Genomic DNA, 21,024 nt, shown 5'->3' with positions numbered 1-21,024 from the left:
GTGATGTCCCGTTGCCTGGAGGTGGTTCGGGTCTGGATGGGGAGGAACAGGCTTCGACTCAACCCTGACAAGACTGAGTGGCTGTGCGTACCGGCATCTCGGGATATTCAAGATATCCCATCCCTCTCTATGGGGGGTGAGTTATTACCCCCCGTAGATAGGGCTCATAACTTGGGAGTCCTCCTAGATTCACAGCTTTCTTTAGAAGACCATATAGTAGCTGTGAATAGGGGGGCCTTCGCCCAGGTCCGCCTGGTGCGCCAGTTGCGGCCCTATCTAGACCGGGATGCCTTACGTACGGTCACTCACGCGCTCGTGACCTCTCGTCTGGACTATTGCAACGCTCTCTACATGGGGCTACCCTTGAAGGCCACTCGGAGGCTCCAACTGGTACAGAATGCAGCCGCGAGAGTTGTGTTGGGAGTTTCCCGACACTCCCATGTTACACCTCTGCTCTGCGAGCTGCATTGGCTTCCAGTTGTCTTCCGGGTGAGATTCAAGGTGTTGGTAATGACCTACAAAGCCCTACATGGCATGGGTCCGGAATACCTTGCGGAGCACCTGCGGCCGGCGTCAACTTCCCTCCGCCCAGTACGCTCCCACAGAGAGGGCCTCCTCAGGATGCCACCGGTCAAAGAATGTCGACTGGTGGCCCCCAGGGGGAGGGCGTTCTCTGTGGGCGCGCCGGATTTATGGAACCATCTTCCGGTTGAGCTCCGGATGGCGCCTGACCTCCACTCCTTCCGGCGCGATCTCAAAACCTACCTTTTTGAACAAGCTGGCCTGGCCTGATGGGATGGGGTTGGGTTTTATAAATCTGTTTTAACTTTTCTAATGTGTACTAGTTTATTCTCTTTAGAAGGCCACATCCTGAAGCTAAAACTCAAATACTTTGGCCACCTAATGAGAAGGAAGGACTCACTGGAGAAGAGCCTAATGCTGGGAAAGATTGAGGGCAATAGAAGAAGGGGACGACAGAGAATGAGGTGGCTGGATGGAGTCACTGAAGCAGTAGGCGTGAGCCTAGATGGACTCCAGAAGATGGTAGAGGACAGGAAGGTCTGGAGGAACATTGTCCATAGGGTCACGATGGGTCGGACACAACTTCGCAACTAACAACAATTTATTCATGGGCATTGTTGTTTAATCGCTTTTAATTTTTGCATCTTGTTTTTAATATGTATTGCCCTGTTCACCGCCCTGAGTCCTTCGGGAGAAGGGCGGTATACAAATTAAATAAATAAATAAATAAATAAATAAATAAATAAATAAATAAATAAATAAATAATTGTTGGTTAACGCCATGAGATTCGTGGGAGAGCAGGGAAGGTTTCCAAGCGCATCTCCAAATGTTTCTTAGTCAGGTGGACCTCCAGCTTCTTCAAGGCCAGAAGGCTTAAATTCCGAAGTGACTGAGCTCGACATAATCCAACTCCTCGCATCTTTTGAATGTCCGGTCGAGGTTTTACAAGGTCTCCTGCCCATGTTTTTATCCCCAGACCGGGCTTCCGTGGATAGTGTTTCACCAACAGCTTGGTCTTCTCTTTGTCAAAAAGTCCTGGGAACAGGTGTCTGCACGATTCAAGGACTCTTCTGGGCAAGCCCCATCTCTTCTGGAGCTTCATCCTCTGAAGGTGGAACTCTAGGAAGTTGGTGACTTTTGGAGGAAGGAAAAGTAGCTCTCGAGGGAAGACGGAGGCTTGAGTGACAGCCTTTGAAGGACGCAGTGGGGACATGCGGCCACTGAAGTTCCTCAGGGAACTCTGGACCAGGAAAGGAAGACCCCACTGGTGCTGTATCCTTTTCTTCCTAAGGTGCATCTCCAAGACCTCCCTAGCTGATGGCTGGAAGAATGGGGTCTTCCCTTCTGCAAAACGAAAGCCAAACTCCCTGGTCCCATCAGACAGACGTGGCCTCTCTGCATCCAATCTGGATTTGGTGTGTGCTGTAAAGAGCAGGCAGGACAGCAAAGTTAAGCAACTTACCGTATATACTTGAGTATAAGCCGACTCGAGTATAAGCCGAGACCCCCAATTTTACCCCCAAAAACTGGAAAAAGTTATTGACTCGAGTATAAGCCGAGGCTGGGAAATGCAGCAGCTGGAGGCTGGATCCCCCGAAAGACGTCTCTGCTGAGATGAGAGAACGGGGTGGCAAGCCGCCGAGAGAATGGGGCGGTGGAGTGCTCCGCCGAGAGAATGGGGCGGCTTGCTGTTCTCTCGGTGCAGCACGGCAGAGGCTGGATCTCGCGAAAGAAGTCTCCGCTGAGCGAGAGAATGAGGCGTCTCAGCGCCCATTTTCTCGGCGAAGACTTCTTTCGGGGGATGCAGCTTCTGCCGCCCCTTTCTCTCAGCTGCCCAATGGAACAGCTTGCCACCAGAAATCAAGAGTGTTCCATCACTGGAGGTTTTTAAGAAGAGACTGGACATTCACCTGTCTGAGATGGTATCGGTCAGTGGTGGCGAAACTTTTAGAGACCGAGTGCCCAAACCGCAAGCCAAAACCCACTTGTTTATCACAAAGTGCCAAGGCAGCATCGGCATTCTGGTGCCCTCGGGGGAGGGGACAGGGAGGCGCCTCTGAGTGCCGCTTCTGGCACGAAAAAAAAGGGGGAGCAAAAAATGGGCCACCGTACCGCAAGGCACAAAAACGCCAACCGCCGCGCCGCAGGGTGCAGATACAAGGCACCGCACCACGTGAGAACGGGGCTGGGCTAGTGAGTATCACGCAGGCACTAGCCCCGCCCCCTTTGCAGCATGTGCCTGCTCGTGGCCCCATGCACGCATGCACGCATGTAAAATGCTTCCCCCTCCCTTTTCTTCCAGTCCACCAACCGACAAGGACCTGCTGCTGGCAGCGGTGGTGGCGCATGTGCCAACAGAGAGGGCTCTGAGTGCCACCTCTGGCAGGCGTGCCATAGGTTCACCACCAGTGGTATAGGTCCTCCTGCTTGAGCAAGGGGCTGGACTAGAAGACCTCCAAGGTCCCTTCCAGCTCTATTCTATTCTATTCTATTCTATTCTATTCTATTCTATTCACTTTCTATATTTCTATTCTATTCTATTCCATTCACTTTCTATATTTCTATTCTATTCTATTCACTTTCTATATTTCTATTCTATTCTATTCTATTCACTTTCTATATTTCTATTCTATTCTATTCCATTCACTTTCTATATTTCTATTCTATTCTATTCTATTCTATTCTATTCTATTCACTTTCTATATTTCTATTCTATTCTATTATTATTCTATTCTATTCTATTCTTATTACCATTCTCTATTCTATTCTATTCTATTCACTTTCTATATTTCTATTCTATTCTATTCTATTCACTTTCTATATTTCTATTCTATTCTATTCTATTCACTTTCTATATTTCTATTCTATTCTATTCTATTATTCTATTCTATTCTATTCTATTCTATTCTGTTCTATTCTTATTACCATTCTCTATTCTATTCTATTCTATTCTATTCTATTCACTTTCTATATTTCTATTCTATTCTATTCTATTCCATTCACTTTCTATATTTCTATTCTATTCTATTCTATTCTATTCTATTCACTTTCTATATTTCTATTCTATTCTATTCTATTCTATTCTATTCTATTCTATTCTATTCTGTTCTGTTCTGTTCTACGTTCTGTTCCAATCCATTCCATATTTTCTATTCCATTCTGTTCCACTGTCAGAGCCCATCGGAGGCAACCCAGTCAGCCCACACAGGAGTTACACTAAGGCTACGCAGCCTCTCCTCTCAACCTGAACCCCACCTTACCTTTCCTTTTATCTGCATCCTATTTTTAACTGCCGGCTCTGCCCTGCCCTATTTTGTCCTTGAGCACTCGTGAGCTCATCAAGAACAGAAGGTAACCGTGGGGGGAAAGGCAGGGGAAGATCTGCAAGATCCCCATTTGCATTTGACTTTGCCATCCCATCTGGTTCGAGATAACACACCACAGAGAGAGAGAGAGAGAGAGAGAGAGAGAGAGAGAGGATGAGGATGAACGAATTTTGCAGCGCGTTTGCTTTCAGCTTTCAACGAAGAAGGGAATGTTCTCCACTTCTCGCCTCAACTTTTTCTTTCCTCAGGAACCAGAGGCAAGGGCTTTCTGTTTGTTTGTTTGTTTTACCACGAGTTGACAGTTGGGCAGAAACCAGAGGGGAAAAAAAGAGTTTCGGGCTTCGTGGGAACCGAGGAAGCAAAACAAGATGCAAAGTCTAAAATCTATAGGCTCATAAACCACCCCGGTTTCTTGAAACAAACCGGGATTTCTCTACCCCAACCTTGAAACCATGGATCGAGTGAATCTCTTTACCGAAGAATGTGTGCGTGTGGAGGAAGGGAGGGAGGGAGGGAGGGAGGGAGAGAGAGAGAGAGAGAGAGAGAGAGAGAGACGCACACCTCAGCAAAAAAGAAAGAAAGAAAAAGAAGTAGTAGAAGAGGCAGAGAGCCCCTGTGGGTAGGAGTGAGGATGGGGAGAAACAGCAAGAAGACCGGGTGGGGTGGGGTGGGTTAATCACTAAACCTTCCAGTGTTTAACCAAAGCAGCTTTTGCATTTGCCTCCGTTTCCCTGCTGAGTAAAGCCAGACAGGAGGAGAGCAGTTACACACAAAGAACTGGGTTATAAATAAAGGTAACGGCAAAGAAAGGCTGTGTTAGAACCCTTGAAACGACAGGCGATCCCACATGGTGAAAAGAAGCGCGTAAGCCAAACTTACTCCCCTTCGGAAAGGCGCATTTACCGCGCAATCCCAGGAACCCTAAAAAAGGAAGCCCGGCCAGCAAAAGAGCCTGGGGATCCGAACGAAAGGCGGCGGTCCCTGCAGTTGAACTAAGAATGAAAAAGATAGGAAGTGGCTGCTTCTTTAAAAGCTCTCTTCTCTCAGGGATGCCCGAGATAGTGAATTGCAAGCAGAAATGAATTTCTCCTTCCGTTTCTGATCCGCGCAAACACCCAAGCGTGAACGCCGTCAAATGATAGCTTGGGTGCCTGTTCAATTCGTTTGAGAGAGAGAGAGAGAGAGAGAGAGAGGAAGAGGAAGAGGAAGAGGATGAGGATGAACGAATTTTGCAGCGCGTTTGCTTTCAGCTTTCAACGAAGAAGGGAATGTTCTCCACTTCTCGCCTCAACTTTTTCTTTCCTCAGGAACCAGAGGCAAGGGCTTTCTGTTTGTTTGTTTGTTTTACCACGAGTTGACAGTTGGGCAGAAACCAGAGGGGGAAAAAAAAGAGTTTCGGGCTTCGTGGGAACCGAGGAAGCAAAACAAGATGCAAAGTCTAAAATCTATAGGCTCATAAACCACCCCGGTTTCTTGAAACAAACCGGGATTTCTCTACCCCAACCTTGAAACCATGGATCGAGTGAATCTCTTTACCGAAGAATGTGTGTGTGTGGAGGAAGGGAGGGAGGGAGGGAGGGAGGGAGGGAGGGAGGGAGAGAGAGAGAGAGAGAGAGAAAGAGAGAGAGAGAGAGAGAGAGAGAGACGCACACCTCAGCAAAAAAGAAAGAAAGAAAAAGAAGTAGTAGAAGAGGCAGAGAGCCCCTGTGGGTAGGAGTGAGGATGGGGAGAAACAGCAAGAAGACCGGGTGGGGTGGGGTGGGTTAATCACTAAACCTTCCAGTGTTTAACCAAAGCAGCTTTTGCATTTGTCAAGCTCTGCTAGCAGGGCACTGGACGGGCCTGGCGGAGCTGCTGAAGGTGAACGGGAGAAGGTGAGTCTTCGCCGAGAAAATCTCAGCGCCCATTTTCTCGGCGAAGACTTCTTTCGGGGGATGCAGCTTCTGCCGCCCCTTTCTGTCAGCTGCCCAGCTGAGAGAAGGGGGTGACAGAGGCTGGATCCCCCGAAACAAGTCTCCGCTGAGACGAGAGAACAAGGCGTTTCTCTCTCCCCCCCCGCTTTTGCCGCTTGTGTGTGTGTGTGGGGGGGGGCCTGGCTGCACCCCCGGCGACTCCGCTTCCTCCCCTCCCGTCCGGGCCGGGCTTCACTCCGCCCGTCCGCCTGCCGGCGGGCTGGCTGGCTTTGGGGCGGCGCCGCTGGTCCCGGGCGAGGCAGCGGGCGAGCGAGCGATCGGGGGGGGGTAAGCGGCGGTTGGCGGTGAGTTCGGGGCGAGTTCAGGGCGGCGCGGATGAGCGAGCGATCGGGGGGGTAAGCGGCGGCTGGCGGTGAGTTCGGGGCGAGTTCGGGGCGGCGTGGGCGAGGCAGCGGGCGAGCGAGCGATCAGGGGGGAGCGGCGGCTGGCGGTGAGTTCGGGGCGAGTTCGGGGCGGCCCGGGCGAGGCAGCGGGCGAGCGAGCGATCGGGGGGGAGCGGCGGCTGGCGGTGAGTTCGGGGCGGTGCGGGCGAGCGAGCGATCGGGGGGGGAGCGGCGGCTGGCGGTGAGTTCGGGGCAGCGCGGGCGAGGCAGCGGGCGAGCGAGCGATCGGGGGGGAGAAGCGGCGGCTGGCGGTGAGTTCGGGGCGGTGCGGGCGAGGCAGCGGGCGAGCGAGCGATCCGGGGGGAAGCGGTGGCTGGCGGTGAGTTCGGGGCGAGTTCGGGACGGCGCGGGCGAGGCAGCGGGCGAGCGAGCAATCGGGGGGGAGCGGTGGCTGGCGGTGAGTTCAGGGCGAGTTCGGGGCGGCGCGAGCGAGCGATCGGGGGGGAGCGGCGGATGGCGGTGAGTTCGGGGCGGCGCGGGCGAGCGAGCGAGCGATCAGGGGGGGAAGCGGCAGCTGGCGGTGAGTTCAGGGCGAGTTCGGGGCGGCGCGAGCGAGCGATCGGGGGGGAGCGGCGGATGGCGGTGAGTTCAGGGCGAGTTCGGGGCGGCGCGGGCGAGCGAGCGATCGGGGGGGAGCGGTGGCTGGCGGTGAGTTCGGGGCGAGTTCGGGGCGGCGCGAGCGAGCGAGCGATCGGGGGAGCGGCGGCTGGCGGTGAGTTCGGGGCGAGTTCGGGGCGGGCGAGCGAGCGAGCGATCGGGGGGGAAGCGGCGGCTGGCGGTGAGTTCGGGGCGAGTTCGGGGCGGCGCGGGCGAGGCAGCGGGCGAGCGAGCGATCGGGGGGGAAGCGGCGGCTGGCGGTGAGTTCGGGGCGGCGCAGGCGAGGAAGCGGGCGAGGGAGCGAGCGGGGGCTGGCTGTGGCTTCGGGGCGGCGCTGAGCTGCGCGGCCGCCCTCCCGCCTTGCCTGCCCCCTGGCCGGTGCCTTCGCCCCGCAAGCCCCCCCGACTTGCCCGGAGGAAGCGGCGGCGGCGCGGCGGGCCGGGAGGGGAAGGGGGCGCGGCGGTGGCTGCCCCTCCTGCCGAGGAGCCGAGCCCGGCGGCATGTGTGTGTGTGTTTGTGTGTGTGTGTTAGACCCTCAGGAATGGCTAGTAAAGGTGGCGGCAGTCCGGCATTTGTGTTTCTCTGTGTGTCAAGCCCCGTGGGCTCGACACACAGGAAGGGGGGGAATGCCGGAATGCCGCTTCCCTACCAGCCATTCCCGTGGGTCTGACACACACACGCACGCACGAGGGGGAGAAACAACGCTGGACTGCCGCCAGCTCTGCAAGGCTCTGCCGCTCCCTTCTCTCAGCAGCCTGTTCCGAACGAAGGGACAGTTCTTTTTTTTTTTGTTCACTGGAGTATAAGCCGAAGTGGAGTTTTTCAGCCCAAAAAGTGGGCTGAAAAATTCGGCTTATACTCAAGTATATACAGTAACTTTATTAGGAACCAGGCAAACAAGAGAAGGGCAACGCTTTTATTTATACAAGCAGCTGTCAGCGTTTGTCCAATCAGGGCTGAGCCGGTTTCCTGCGCCGTCTGCTTCGCCAATCAGAGCCGGCTGGTTTTGACAGCTCGGAGCTGTCATCAGTAGCGCGTGCTGTTGCCAGGTGATTCTGACAGCCGAGAGCTGTCAGACGGTGGGCGCCTGCGTAGTTCTGTCCGGCAGCTTTTGACAGCTGTCAAAAGCTGCCGCGGCTTTACCTCAGCCCTGTATATTATTGTTAACGTTAATAAACATGTAAATACATAACACCCCTTACCCCTCCCTCTGATTGAGTTGCCGTTTTCCCAATTGTTTCTTTTTTGGGTTACCCCATTCGAAGTCTTCCAAATAGGTGGGGGGTCTTTTTATTCTTTCGGACCGCCGGGGGATTGTTTCTTCGGTTTGTTCCTTTTCTTCAAATGTATTGGGATCTGGCTCAGGGGGCGGGGGGTTTGGCTCCCTTGTTTCAGAGTTCCTTTGGGGAAGGAAGTCATTTAGTGCGGGGTTTTGTTGTGGTGCCATTTGTTCGGGGGGGTCTTGGTGTGCGGGTGTCTGCGGCGGCGGTTCTGACTGCATTTCAAGGTTCCCCCTTTCCCCCATATTTTGCGGGCTGCATCGCCGTAGTTGATCAATGTGTCTGCGGATGTGGGAATTGTTCCCTGTGTCAATGACGTATGATAGGGGACCTGTTTGTTCTATGACGACCCCCTGTGTGCACTTATTGCCGCCTCCGTAGTTCCTAGCCCAGACAGCTTGCCCGGTGCTGAGAGTTCTGTACCGGAGGGGAAGCTCTGGGTCTGGTGGGGATCTGTCAGGATGTAAACGGTCCAGCCTGGTAGTCAGTCGTTTGCCCCAGCGTAGTTCTGCTGGAGACTTCCCAGTAGTTGTGCAGGGGGTGGTGTGTTGTGATAAAAGGAATTGAGCAAGTCTGCGGTGCCAGTTGCCGGTGATGATTTTCCGCAGTGCCTCTTTGGTTGATTTCACCATCACCTCAGCCAAGCCGTTCGTCGAGGGGTGAAACGGAGCCGTGGTGGTGTGCCTAATAGAGTTCGCCGTTGTGAAACTCTGGAATTTGTGGGAAGTAAATTGGGGGCCGTTATCGGAGACTAATACATCCGGAAACCCATGTGTGGCAAACAACCCCCTTAAAACTTGTATTGTGGCTGCAGAGGTTGTGCTTGTAACTGGGGCCACCTCTAGCCACCTAGAATAACTATCTACGACTATTAGGAACATTTGTCCCTGGAATGGACCCGCAAAGTCTATGTGGACGCGTGACCAGGGTGTCTTGGTTGTTTCCCATCTGTGTATGGGAGCTTGGGGCTGAGCTGCTCTGACAAGTTGGCAGGGATAACACCCAGCCACATGTGATTCTATTTGCCTGTCTAGGCCGGGCCACCAGACGTAGCTTCTGGCCAAAGCTTTCATCTTGACCGTGCCCGGGTGACCTTCGTGGAGGCTTTCCAGGACTTTTAATCTGTGTTTTTCGGGTATTATTACCCTGCTGCCCCATAATAAACATCCCTGATGGGAGGATAATTCTTTTTGTTTCAAAATGTAAGGTTGGAATTCTGGGTCTGGGGGTGTGGATTGCCAGCCTGAAGTGACGTAGCCTAAGACTCTGCCCAGGATTTTGTCTGCAGCTGTGGCTGCAGAAATGTCCTTGACTGACAATGGGCATTCTGGCAGTTCGGAAATAGCTAAGATCTTTCCAGCTGGTGCAGGGTCTGGGTTAATTACTGGTAGGGGAAGTCTGCTAAGTCCATCTGCATGACCCATGCTTTTCCCCGGTTTGTATTCCAAAGTGAATGAATAGGCTGACAAAAAGGTAGACCATCTGAGGATGCGGGGGGATAATATTTGGGGCGTCTGTTTGTTTACTGGAAAGATTCCTAATAGGGGCTTATGATCCGTAAAGATGGTAAATTGGCGACCATAGAGGTAGTCGTGAAACTTTTTTACGCTAGCAACTATGGCTAAAGCCTCTTTATCTATTTGAGCGTAATTGCGCTCAGGTTTTGACAGCGTTCTGGAATAGAACGCTACAGGGGTTTGTGTTCCCTCCTTTGTTAAGTGGCTCAGGACTGCTCCAATGCCGTAGGGAGAGGCATCACATGCCAGACATAAGGGTAGCTGTTCGTTGAACAGTGCCACCGTAGCGTTGCTAGTCAATAAGTTTTTTAAAAGTTTAAAACTTTTGTCGTGCTGAGGGGACCAAACCCAGGGTTTGCCTTTGTCTAATAGCCTGTGGAGGGGTTCAGCGATTGAGGCTTTGTGAGGCAGGAAGGTATGGTAGAAATTAACTAACCCTAGAAAGGCTTGCAGTTCCTGTTTATTCTTTAAGATGGGTGCTGTTTTGATGGCATTTATTTTAGATTCAGTGGGGTGAATCCCCTTTTTGTCAATTTTAAACCCTAGGAACTCCGTTGAGGGCACCCCTATGGAGCATTTGTCCCTTCTTAATTTGAGGCCAGCCTTCCTGAACCTATGGAGCACATTTGTTAGTTTGTCCGCTAAGTCGTTTTCTGATTCCCCTGCAATTAGGATGTCATCAAAATATGGGCAGACCCCAGGGATCCCTTTTAGTGTTTTTTCCATTATTTCTTGGAAGATCCCTGGGGCTGCGGAGATGCCGAATTGAAGGCGGTTAATTTTGAACGCTCCCTTGTGCGTGACAATTGTCTGTGCTAAGGCGGTGTCAGGGGTGACAGGCAGCTGTAAATACGCCTGCGCCAAGTCTAACTTAGCGAAAATGGCGCCTGACTTAATGGCCGCGAGGATGTCTTTGACAGCTGGGACCGGGTAGGCATGGGCGTTTAATGCGCGGTTCAGGGTCGCTTTATAATCAGCACATAATCTGATTTGACCATTGGGCTTGATTGGGGTCACTATGGGTGTTTCCCATTCGGCCCCTTCAACTGGTTCTAAAACTCCCAAAGTAACTAGCCGATCTAGTTTGTTTTCTATTTTTTCTCTCAAGGCGAAGGGAACTCTCCTAGCCTTGATTCTGATGGGCATTACCTTAGGGTTCAGTTTTAGTGATACTGGGGGTCCTGTGTATTTTCCCAATGAGCTGTCAAAAACATCCGCGAATTAAAGGCAGACGGATTCTAAGTTTGACAGCTGAGTGGCGTTGACGCCTGTCAACGCTATCCCTAGTGCCTCGAACCAGTCCAGCCCTAGCAGGCTGGTCCTGTTTTCCTGGGTAACTAGTATAGTAAGGGGTCCCTTAAATTGTCTAAACTCCGTTGGGACTGAGGCCTTTCCCCGGAGTTTAATGGGCGTTTTTTGAAAATCCGCTAGGCGGAGTTTAGTGGGGCGTAAGGCAGGCTGTTGCCGGCTGCGATTACAAATGTCCCTGTAAGTTTGCCAAGAAATGAGAGACGGAGGACCCAGAGTCCACTTCCATCTCGCAGGGGATTCCGTGGATTAGAACGTCCACCTTGACTTTGGGCTTAAGGGTGCTGTGGACCGTATGCTCCCTCGCTTTTCCCTTTACATTTTGCACTAGGGGCTTGGTTTTCTGCCTGTCCCTAGGTGTGGGTCGGTTCGTACCTGCAGACGTCACCTCCAATTCATGTAGGTTTTCTCGGCTACGGCTACGGCACACGGCTTTGAGGTGACCTGTTTTTCCGCATCCATGGCACTTGGCACTGCGGAACCGGCACGATGCTCTCGGGTGGCTTCCGCCGTAGCTGGCACATTTAGCTCTGTTAGGCTGGTAGCTAGTGCTCTTGTTGTTGTTGGAAGGGCCCCCTCGGTTGTTGCGCTGAAGCCTGAGCCTCTCGAACCGTCGCTGCACGGCATCGATGTCCATGGAGATGTCGTCGTCCTCTGGCCCACTGAAGGTGCCGTCCTCCTGGTGCACGGACCCACTGGGCCCGCTATCAGGGGGACGTTGGTTGTCACCGTGGCTGTCTTCGTAGGCGATGACTTCCATGGCCACTTCAGCCAGCGTCAGAGCGGGTTTGGCGATCAGCTTCCTCCTCAGGCGCTCATCTTTAAGCCCGATGACGATTTGGTCCCGGATTCGGTCCTCCAAGTCGGGGAGCCGACACCGCCGTGCAGCGTGTCTGACCCGGGTTATAAAGTCATTAGCGGGCTCATCAGGAAGTTGCACTCGTCGGGCGAAATTCACCCTCCAGAAAAGCTCTGACTTCGTGGGCATGAAGTGTTTACTCAGCCCCTCGGTGAGTTCTGCGTAGGAAATTGTTGCGATGGGTTCTGAAGAGTCCCACAGCAGCATCGTAGACGGCGGGCCCGCTGAGCCATAGGAGGGCGGCTGCTTTAGCCCGATCGTCGGTGATCTTCTTTACCACCAGGTACCCTTCTACCTGGCCTAGATGTGATTCCCAGCATTCTGGGTGGCGAGTGTTGAACTCGCGAATATGGCCATGGTTCGTCATGCTGTCCGGTCGTGGGTGCTGCTGCTTGCGTTGTGTGGAAGCTAGACTTCCCTTAGTGACTTCAGCGAGTGACTAGCTCTGCTTAAGGGAAAAAATCTCTTCTCCCCTTAGGCGGTGACTTCAGCTACGCAAGCAGGCATCCCACCTTCGTCGCCAGTGCTTTAAAGAGCAGGCAGGACAGCAAAGTTAAGCAACTTAACTTTATTAGGAACCAGGCAAACAAGAGAAGGGCAACGCTCTTATTTATACAAGCAGCTGTCAGCGTTTGTCCAATCAGGGCTGAGCCGGTTTCCTGCGCCGTCTGCTTCGCCAATCAGAGCCGGCTGGTTTTGACAGCTCGGAGCTGTCATCGGTAGCGCGTGCTGTTGCCAGGTGATTCTGACAGCCGAGAGCTGTCAGACGGTGGGCGCCTGCGTAGTTCTGTCCGGCAGCTTTTGACAGCTGTCAAAAGCTGCCGCGGCTTTACCTCAGCCCTGTATATTATTATTGTTAACGTTAATAAACATGTAAATACATAACACTGTGGACACCTGGCATGCATATTTGTTGTATAAGAAGGTAGATAATGTGTTTAAAGTGCATATTTTAAGACAGGCATTGTTGAGAGTTTGGAAGAAGTATAGACATAAGTTAGACTGTAAGATGCCATTGTGGGCAATTCCAAAACACGCAATAGAAAACATAAATGTTGGTTTTAAACATGATGTGACTACGTATAAGGAGATTTTAAGCTTGGAAAGAAGTGTATGGTGTTTAAAATCGTACAACCTCTTGCGAGATGAGAAGATTGTTCAAACTTGGTTTCAATATACTCAGTTACGGGCCAGGTGGAAAGAAGATCAGAAAACTGGTTTTGCAATGACTGATGAAAATTTGATAAAGCAAATTAGAAATCAGGGTCCAGCACATATCAAACGGATATATCTTGCATTGATACAAATTGACTCAGAAACAGAACTTGTTAAAGATTGTATGATAAAATGGGCCCAGAACATCCAAGAAGTTATTACAATGGACACGTGGGAAAAGATCTGGGTGAGGAACGTAAAATTTACACAAGCTCAAAACCTAAGAGAGAACTTTTATAAAATGTTTTATAGATGGCATTTAGATCCTAAAAAGCTTGCAAGTATGTATCCGAATTATCAGCCAAAATGCTGGAGGTGTGGTGGCGAAGATGCAACATATTTTCACATATGGTGGACCTGTAAAAAGGTCAAGGCTTTTTGGATAAAAATTTGGTGGAATATGCAGAAGATCTTCAAGCAAAGGATAAAGTTTTGTCCGCAATTCTTTTTGTTGGGTATAATTACAGATGTTACTGTTGTGGACACTAAGTTGATGTTGAATTTAATTACAGCAGCAAGACTTTTAATAGGTCAATATTGGAAGAAGGAGGAACTGCCGACTATAGAAGAATGGACTTTAAAGGTTTCTGACCTGGCAGAAATGGCAAAGATCTCGGCTTATTTGAAAGATCATCGCAAGAACGTTATATTATGGAGTGGAAAAAGTGGATTGAATATATCCAGAACAAATATGGGACTAAAAAGTTTCATTTAGCATTTGAATATGTTTTCCTTTCTATTTTCTTTTTTTTTTAATATGAAATATTAGTATTGCTTGTAGTTATCTTATATGAGCTAGAGAGCGATAGATTTAAGAATTTATTGTTGGTAGCGTATGGATGTTTATGATTGTTCTTTGTTTTTATACCCTGTATTTAGCTCTGGGAAGTCGGGGGGGGGGAGGGGGGGAAGGGGGGGAGGGGTAGGGAGGGATAGGTAGGGGTGGGGGGAGGGGGGATTGTTATAGATAAAATGTATTTTAAAACTTTTCAATAAAAAAAACCAGTGTGGACACAGTGCTCTGTGCATTGCCAATAAATTAGCTGCCAGGCGTCCTGAGCTACTCACAGGCACACCTGGCAGTGCAGGTCTTTGCAGAGCAATTGACAAGAGACGCTGGTAGGACGTCAGACTGACACTGTCTTCTGTGGTCCCTGCAGAGAAGAATTGTCCCAACATTGGACCTCTTTGGGGAACATCTTTGCCTGTCCCATCTATAAATAATAATAAATAAAATCAACCTTTATTGTCAAAGTACATGTGTACATTGAGATTAGCTGAGCCTCCCCCTGTGCTCTCTCCCCCCAACACACAGTGACAACAAACCCTCCATCCCACCACACTATGTGAACCAACTACACAACACACCGGCCTCCCAAGTCAATTCTGTATAAGATTATGTCCCATTTAAAAGCCTAACAGCCCACGGATAAAAGCTATTTTTCAGCCTGTTGGTACGGCTGGCTATATTCCTATATCTCCTACCGGATGGTAGGAGAGTAGAGAGATACCGTCCAGGGTGTGAGTCATCCCTGAGAATCTTCCTCACGCTTCCAAGGCAACGAGCCCTGGCGATGTCATCCAGTGGTGTCAGGGAACATCCCACAATGTCTTGTGCTGTGCTCACTACCCTCTGTAATACTTTCCTATCCGCGGCTGTCAGACCAGCATACCAAACCACAATACCATACGAAAGGACGCTCTCTATGGTAGACCGGTAAAAGAGGGTCATTAGCTGTTGTTCTACCCTGTTCTTCCGCAAGATCCTAAGAAAGTGAAGCCTCTGTTGGGCCTTTTAGCCACCTGGCTTGTGTTAACTTTCCAGGTCAGATCTTCACAGAGGTAGACTCCCAGAAATTTAAAGGAGGAAACTCTCTCTACACAGTCCTCCCCGATGTAAAGTGGGGCAGGTTCCTCCTTTTTTCTCCGGAAGTCTAACACCATCTCTTTCGTCTTGCCGATGTTTAGGTGCAAGTTGTTGTTACTACACCATATGGATAGTTTTTGTACCTCCGCCCTATATGCTGTCTCATCCCCACCTGTAATAAGACCCACCACAGTTGTATCATCTGCGAACTTGATTATCGCAGTGGATGGGTCAGATGATACACAATCATAAGTGTATAAAGAGTACAGATAGGGGCTAAGCACACAGCCCTGTGGCGTGCCGGTGCAAAGCTTCAGGGGGGTGGACAAAGCAGACCCGACCCTCACTGTTTGTACCCGATCCCTAAGAAAGTCTTGAATCCAATCGCAGATAGCGGGGGAGAATTTCAAGTCAGTCAGCTTCTCGATGAGAATGCTCGGCAAAATGGTGTTGAAAGCCGAGCTGTAGTCAACAAAAAGCATCCTGATGTAACTTCCAGGTTTCTCGAGATGACTTGCTACAGAGTCTAAAGCAGTAGCTATGGCATCGTCTGTCGACCTATTTCCCATGTAGGCAAATTGATGTTTATCAAAGTCCAGTGGGAGGCATGTCCTAAGATGTTGGAGAACCAATCTTTCAAAGCATTTCATGACTACAGACGTTAATGCAATAGGTCTGTAGTCATTCAGGCACTCAACTGCAGTTTTCTTGGGGACTGGGACAATGGTAGCTGCCTTCAAGCATGATGGTACACATGCCGTTTGCAAGGAGATGTTAAAAATCCTTGTCAGGACCCCTGCTAATTGATCGGCACAATTCCTGACCACTATCCCCAGCACCCCATCTGGGCCTGCGGCTTTGCTGGGATTCACAGCCTTTAATACAGCTCTCACTTGATGTTCACACAGGGTGAGTGGCTGAGAGTCAAAAGGCCAGCCAGCAAAGGCTACGGGGTCTGGTCTTTTAACCTCGTAGCAGGCGAAGAAGATATTCAGCTCCTCAGCCAACGAGGCATCGGTGTTTGCCATGCTCCTCGTGCTGCCTATAGTTGGTTAAGTGCTGCAGTCCCTAAAGGTAAAACGGCTAAGGGGCCCAGGTGGTGCTACATGACACAACCTAGGTCAGGGGTAGGCAACCTCGGCTCTTTTATGACTCATGGACTTCAACTTCAACTATGCTGACTCAGGAATTCTTGGAGTTGAAGTCCATGATTCATAAAAGAATCGAGGTTGCCTACCCCTGACCTAGAACTAAGGAGGGATTTCCTGACAGTTAGAACAATTAATCAGTGGAACAGCTGGCCTTCAGAAGTTGTGGATGCTCCATCACTGGAGGCTTTTAAGGACACAGCCAATTGTTCAGAATGGGATATGGTCTCCTGCGTGAGCAGGAGGTTGGACTAGAAGACCTCCAAGTTTCCTTCCAGCTCTATTAATTAATCAGTAGAATGGCTTGCCTCCAGAACCTGTGGGTGCTCCATTACTGGAAGTTTTTAAGAAGAGATTGGACAACTATTTGTCCAGGATGAAGTAGGGTCTACTACTTGAGCAGGAGGTTGGACTAGAAGACCTCCAGGATGTCTTCCAACTCTGTTATTCTGTTCCATGCTCGGTTGAAGAGGGCGGCTTGCAAGCTATTTCTCTAAGAGGGCAGGGGGTGAATGTTTCAGCTGAATCAAGGAATCTTAGGACTCGGAGGGACCTTTGAGGTCATCTAGTCCAACCCCCTGCTCAAGGCAGGAGACCTTATACCATCCTGAACAAATGGTTGTCCCATCTTTTCTCGAAAACCTCCGGCATCCATGACTCTGGGAGACAAACTCTTACGCTGATTACAGGTAGTCCTCACGTTACGACTACGGTTGTGTCCAAAATTTCTGTTGCTAAGAAAGACATTGGTTGGGTGATTTTTGCCCCATTTTGACAAGCTTTCTTGCTACAGTTGTTAAATGAAGCACTGCAATTGTAAAGTTGGTCACACGGTTGTCAAGTGAATCTGACTTCCACATTGAGGAAAACTAATTCACTTAAAATTGCGGACTCTGCTTAACAAACATAGCAGTCACTTAACAACCGCCGCATAAAATGTTAAAAAAGCGTATCCAGTCTTGTGATGCCTTGACTTACAAGCACAATGACTTATGGCCATAATCGCAGTTTTGATTATGGTTATAACTTGAGGAGTCGCTGTATGCCCAGTTCTACTGCCTTTGTTTTAAGTTAAATAGTGCCTTTCGTTCATTTTAAATGGTTAGTCCTGGAGTAAGGTGCTGTTGATTACTTTTGATGGATATGCCTTGATTAATACAAGGTAAGCTGTCCTGGGTAGCATTTTTAGAGAAAAGCAAAATTGGAACGAAACAGAGAGGATCGCCCTTGGCAAGGATGACAAGCTCATTGGTGAAGTGATCCATATTTTTGGGAGACAGTTAGGTGTCATGATGATAGCATCAGGCTAGAATCCGGAATCTGGGATCCTGAGTTCTAATGCTGCCTGGGGCACAAAGCCAGATGAGTGGCCTTGGGCTAGCCACTTCCTCTCAGGCCTTGGAAGCAGGGAATAGCAAACCACTTATTAAAAACCTTGGCAAGAAAACTACAGGGCCTTGCCCAGAAGCGGACACAAGGGAACAGAAGAAAGAGACAGAGAGAGGGAGAAGATGATAACTAGCTAGGGAGATAGAGAGATAAAGAAATAGGGAGATGATAAAGATAGATAGATAGATAGAAATATCTATTAAATACAGTATTTAATAGAAATATCATCCACCACTACCTTGGACTTCTGGTAATTCTCCATGGTTTGCAGTGCTGTAAGAAACAAGGACAGACATGGCATTTCAGGATCCAATTATGCTATAGGATTACGGATGCAAAGTCTTAGAAATCTGGGAATTTACCCCGCTGAACACTACGAGGTTTATCCCCAGTCCCTTGTTCCATCTTCAAGGGTGATAAAAACCCTTCAGGTATGGGCCCAGGTTATCCTTATTGTGCTAGCAGAAGAGGTCTACTGCAGACCATGGCACTCAAGACATTCCAGCTGGTGGGGGCCAGGAGAAGAGCATTTTCTGCTGTGGCTTCTGCCCTTTGAAATATCATCCACCACCCCGCAGGTGAGATTTGCACACGTCCTGAAAGGGCCTGAAGATCTGGCTCTGCCAGCTGGCCTGGGCCCCCAACTGGGGCATCTCACTCTGGAGGTGGTTAATGTGCTAAGACGCCACCACCTCCTTTTCTGCATCTTCTTCCCTTTCTTCCCAGCTTGCAATTTCAACTTAATCCTAGTGTTAATATTTATGGTTATTACGCTTAAATGTTTCATCTTGAGCTTTTTTTTATTGTAAGCTGCTTAGGGTCGGCTCTAGGCTAGATGGGTGGCATGTAAGCCCAATAAATAATAAGAATAAAAGGAAAAAAGGGAAGGAGATAACTGTACAATGAAACAATAATTACCGAAAACACTGTTTAGCAAAGACAAGCCAGATCAATGTTTCAACTCACTCCAAGGTGCCTTCGTCACATTAAAGCATCCTTATTCCTGCTCTTATTCACACCCTCGTTAATAATGCATAAGGGGAAGCTTCAGTCACCCATATATAACTAATGCTTTTGGCTTGCTTTCAAAAGTTGTGGGTGCCGCATCACTGGAGGATTTCAAGAAGAACAAGAAAGAGAAATGGGACCTTGGGAGTCCCAGTGGACGATCACTTAAACATGAGCCAGCCATGTGCAGCAGCCGCCAAAAAAAGCTAATACAATCCTGGGTTGTATAAACAGAGGTATAGAATCAAAATCATATGAAATATTAGTACTGCTTTATAAAGTCTTAGTAAGGCCACACAGTATCCAGTTTTGGTCACCACTTTACAAAAAAGATGTTGTGACTTTGGAAAAAGTACAAAGAAGAGCAACTAGATGATTAAGGGCCTGGAGACAAAAACATATGAAGAAAGGTTGCAGGAATTGGGTATGGCCAGTTTAGAGAAAAGGAGGTCCAGGGGTGACATGAGAGCAGTATTCCAGGATTTGAGGGGCTGCCACAAAAAAGAGGGGGTCAACCTATCAGGAGCAAAGCAACCTGGAATTAAGGAGAAACTTCCTAACAATGAGAACAGTTAATCAGTGGAACAACTTGCCTCCAGAAGTTGTGGGTGTTCCAACACTGGAGGCTTTTAAGAAGAGATTGAACAGTCAATTGTCTGAAATGGTATGTCAGGGGTCCCCAGACCCTAGTCCGTGGACCAGTACCAGGCTGTGGCATTCCAGCAACCGGTCCGCACAAACAAGCAAAGCCCCATCTGTGGGATGCAGGCAGCACACAAAACCATGCACCTTCCGGTCCGTGGAAAAACCTCTCTCCACGGAACCGGTCCCTGGTGCCCAAAAGGTGGGGACCTCTGGTATAAGTGCTTGAGCAGGAGTTTGGACTACAAGACCTCCAAAATCCCTTCAAACTCTGTTACTCTATGCTTATGTGCAGCAAGTGAATTTTAAGCCACCCAAAGACACTTTGCAGATTGAGATGGGCAGAATATAAATGTCATAAAAAATAAATGTTTTATTAAGCAGAGCAGGCAAACAAGCGTGTGCTGGTTTACCTTTAAGCGTTCTTCATTAATATCTCATGTTCAACAATCAGTGCTATGCAAATCTAGAAGAAAATGTTCTGTCATTTAAGCCATCAATTTTAATGTTGATGCAATCAGTATTCAATTAATCACACAACTCCATCCTCTCATTTCCTTTGAAAGAGAGGACGAGTTGCTGATGTATTTTTAAATGGAATATTAGAGAAAGCCTTGTACCACAGGTAATCTTTGACTTATAACCATTTATTCAGTGATCATTTGAAGTTACAAGGGCAGTGGGGAAAAAAATGACAAGATCATTTTTCACACTGCAGCCTCCCCAAAATCCAGATGCTTGGCAACTGTCTCACATTTATGACAGTTGCAGGGTCCTTTTGTAACCTTTTGACAAGCAAAGTCAACAGGGAAGCTAAATTCACTTAATGACCGGGCGACTAATTTAACAACCCGTTTGATTTGCTTAGCAACGGTGGCAAGGTAGGTTGTAAAATGGGGCAAAGCTCACAACAGCTGTCTTGCTTAGCAACGTAAATTTTGGGCTCAATTGCGGTCGTAAGTCGAGGGTTATATTAGTAAATTATGCTTGTGAAATATTAATTAGATGGCTACCTTTTACGTATATTATTTGGGCTGCAGCGAAACAATTCACTAATATTCCTGAATTACTGTAGTGAAGTAATATTATTTAAGACTATCACTCTGTGCTTATTATCTGGATTACAGAGACCATTCAGTAATATTCCTGAATATATTAGCGAATTATTGTGGTGAAGCAACTCACCAACATTAATCAATTGCTGATAATGAAAAAAAATTGCAGATATTTTGGTTTGTTTGAACTGGATCCCCCTCTTTTGCAGTGTAGTGTATAAATGGTCTTTATGGGGGTGGGAGGAATGTTGGCTCGGTTTTTCTCTCAGGCCAGGCAGGCCCACCTCGCAGGGTTGTTGTGGGGAAAATAGGATCAGGCAAATTTGCTACCTTGAGTTATCCCAAATACATAAAAAGCAGGATAAAAATTCCATCAAAGCGAAACAAAAATTAATAAATAAAATAAAAACGCACCTCACACGGCAAAGCGCCGAGCCGCGGATTCCCCTCAGAACTGCTGAGGGACCAACCCGGGCTGACCCAGAAACATGTGAACGCGGGCCCGGACTTTTTTCGCCTCACCACTGGTCTCCCTAGGCTTCGGGCACTCACTCCCATCATCCCCAGCCCACACCTTCCTCCGCTCACCAATTGCCGCTGCCAACGGCGCCGCCGGGCCGCAACCAAAATGGCGCCCACCCGGCTTCCTCAGCGCGAATGATGGACCACGCATGCGCTACAACGCAGAGCGCGGGAAAGACTCGCGCCTGCGCAAAGAGGGAGGGCCGCCCTTTTCTTCCTATTGGCCAGAGCTGCTGTGGGCGGAACTCTCTCTTCCGGAACGCCCCCGTCGCGTGGCTTTAGAAGCTTGTAAAAACTCTGCAAGGTTTGGTTCTTCTTTGACCAAGAAACGTGGTTTATCGTGACTCAGGTTTTTCCCATCGTTCAGCTTTTGTATAAATCTGCTTGGGGATTGCTTATGGTGCGGTGATTG

The 21,024-nt window shown here is 49.2% G+C and overlaps 1 protein-coding gene across 1 annotated transcript; it reads right to left on the bottom strand.

Annotated features, from left to right (window-relative positions):
* Window positions 1–237: 237 nt before the first annotated feature.
* Window positions 238–20,736, bottom strand: SPATA31F1 (SPATA31 subfamily F member 1). Its single transcript, XM_081319312.1, has 4 exons — window positions 20,679–20,736; window positions 17,624–17,658; window positions 14,058–14,195; window positions 238–1,945 (listed from the first exon to the last, which is right to left on the bottom strand). The coding sequence occupies exons 3-4, from the start codon at window positions 14,158–14,160 to the stop codon at window positions 1,296–1,298; spliced, it is 753 nt and encodes a 250-aa protein (XP_081175438.1). The 5' UTR covers window positions 14,161–14,195; window positions 17,624–17,658; window positions 20,679–20,736; the 3' UTR covers window positions 238–1,295.
* Between the last annotated feature and the right edge of the window lie 288 nt (window positions 20,737–21,024).

This window comes from Vipera berus (genome assembly GCF_964194415.1).
Source record: "Vipera berus genome assembly, chromosome: 2".
Classification (NCBI taxonomy): Eukaryota; Metazoa; Chordata; class Lepidosauria; order Squamata; family Viperidae; genus Vipera; species Vipera berus.
The sequence above is the reverse complement of the archived record's forward strand: the minus strand, read 5'-3'. Positions and strand labels throughout refer to the sequence as shown.

Bases quoted from the DNA above. Each gene is read 5' to 3' on its own strand.
- SPATA31F1 (XM_081319312.1), bottom strand. From the start codon at position 14,160: ATGTTGGGACAATTCTTCTCTGCAGGGACCACAGAAGACAGTGTCAGT. The intron at 1,946-14,057 runs GTGTGCCTGTGA...TGCTCTTTACAG, and splicing joins GCAAAGACCTGCACTGCCAG to CACACACCAAATCCAGATTG.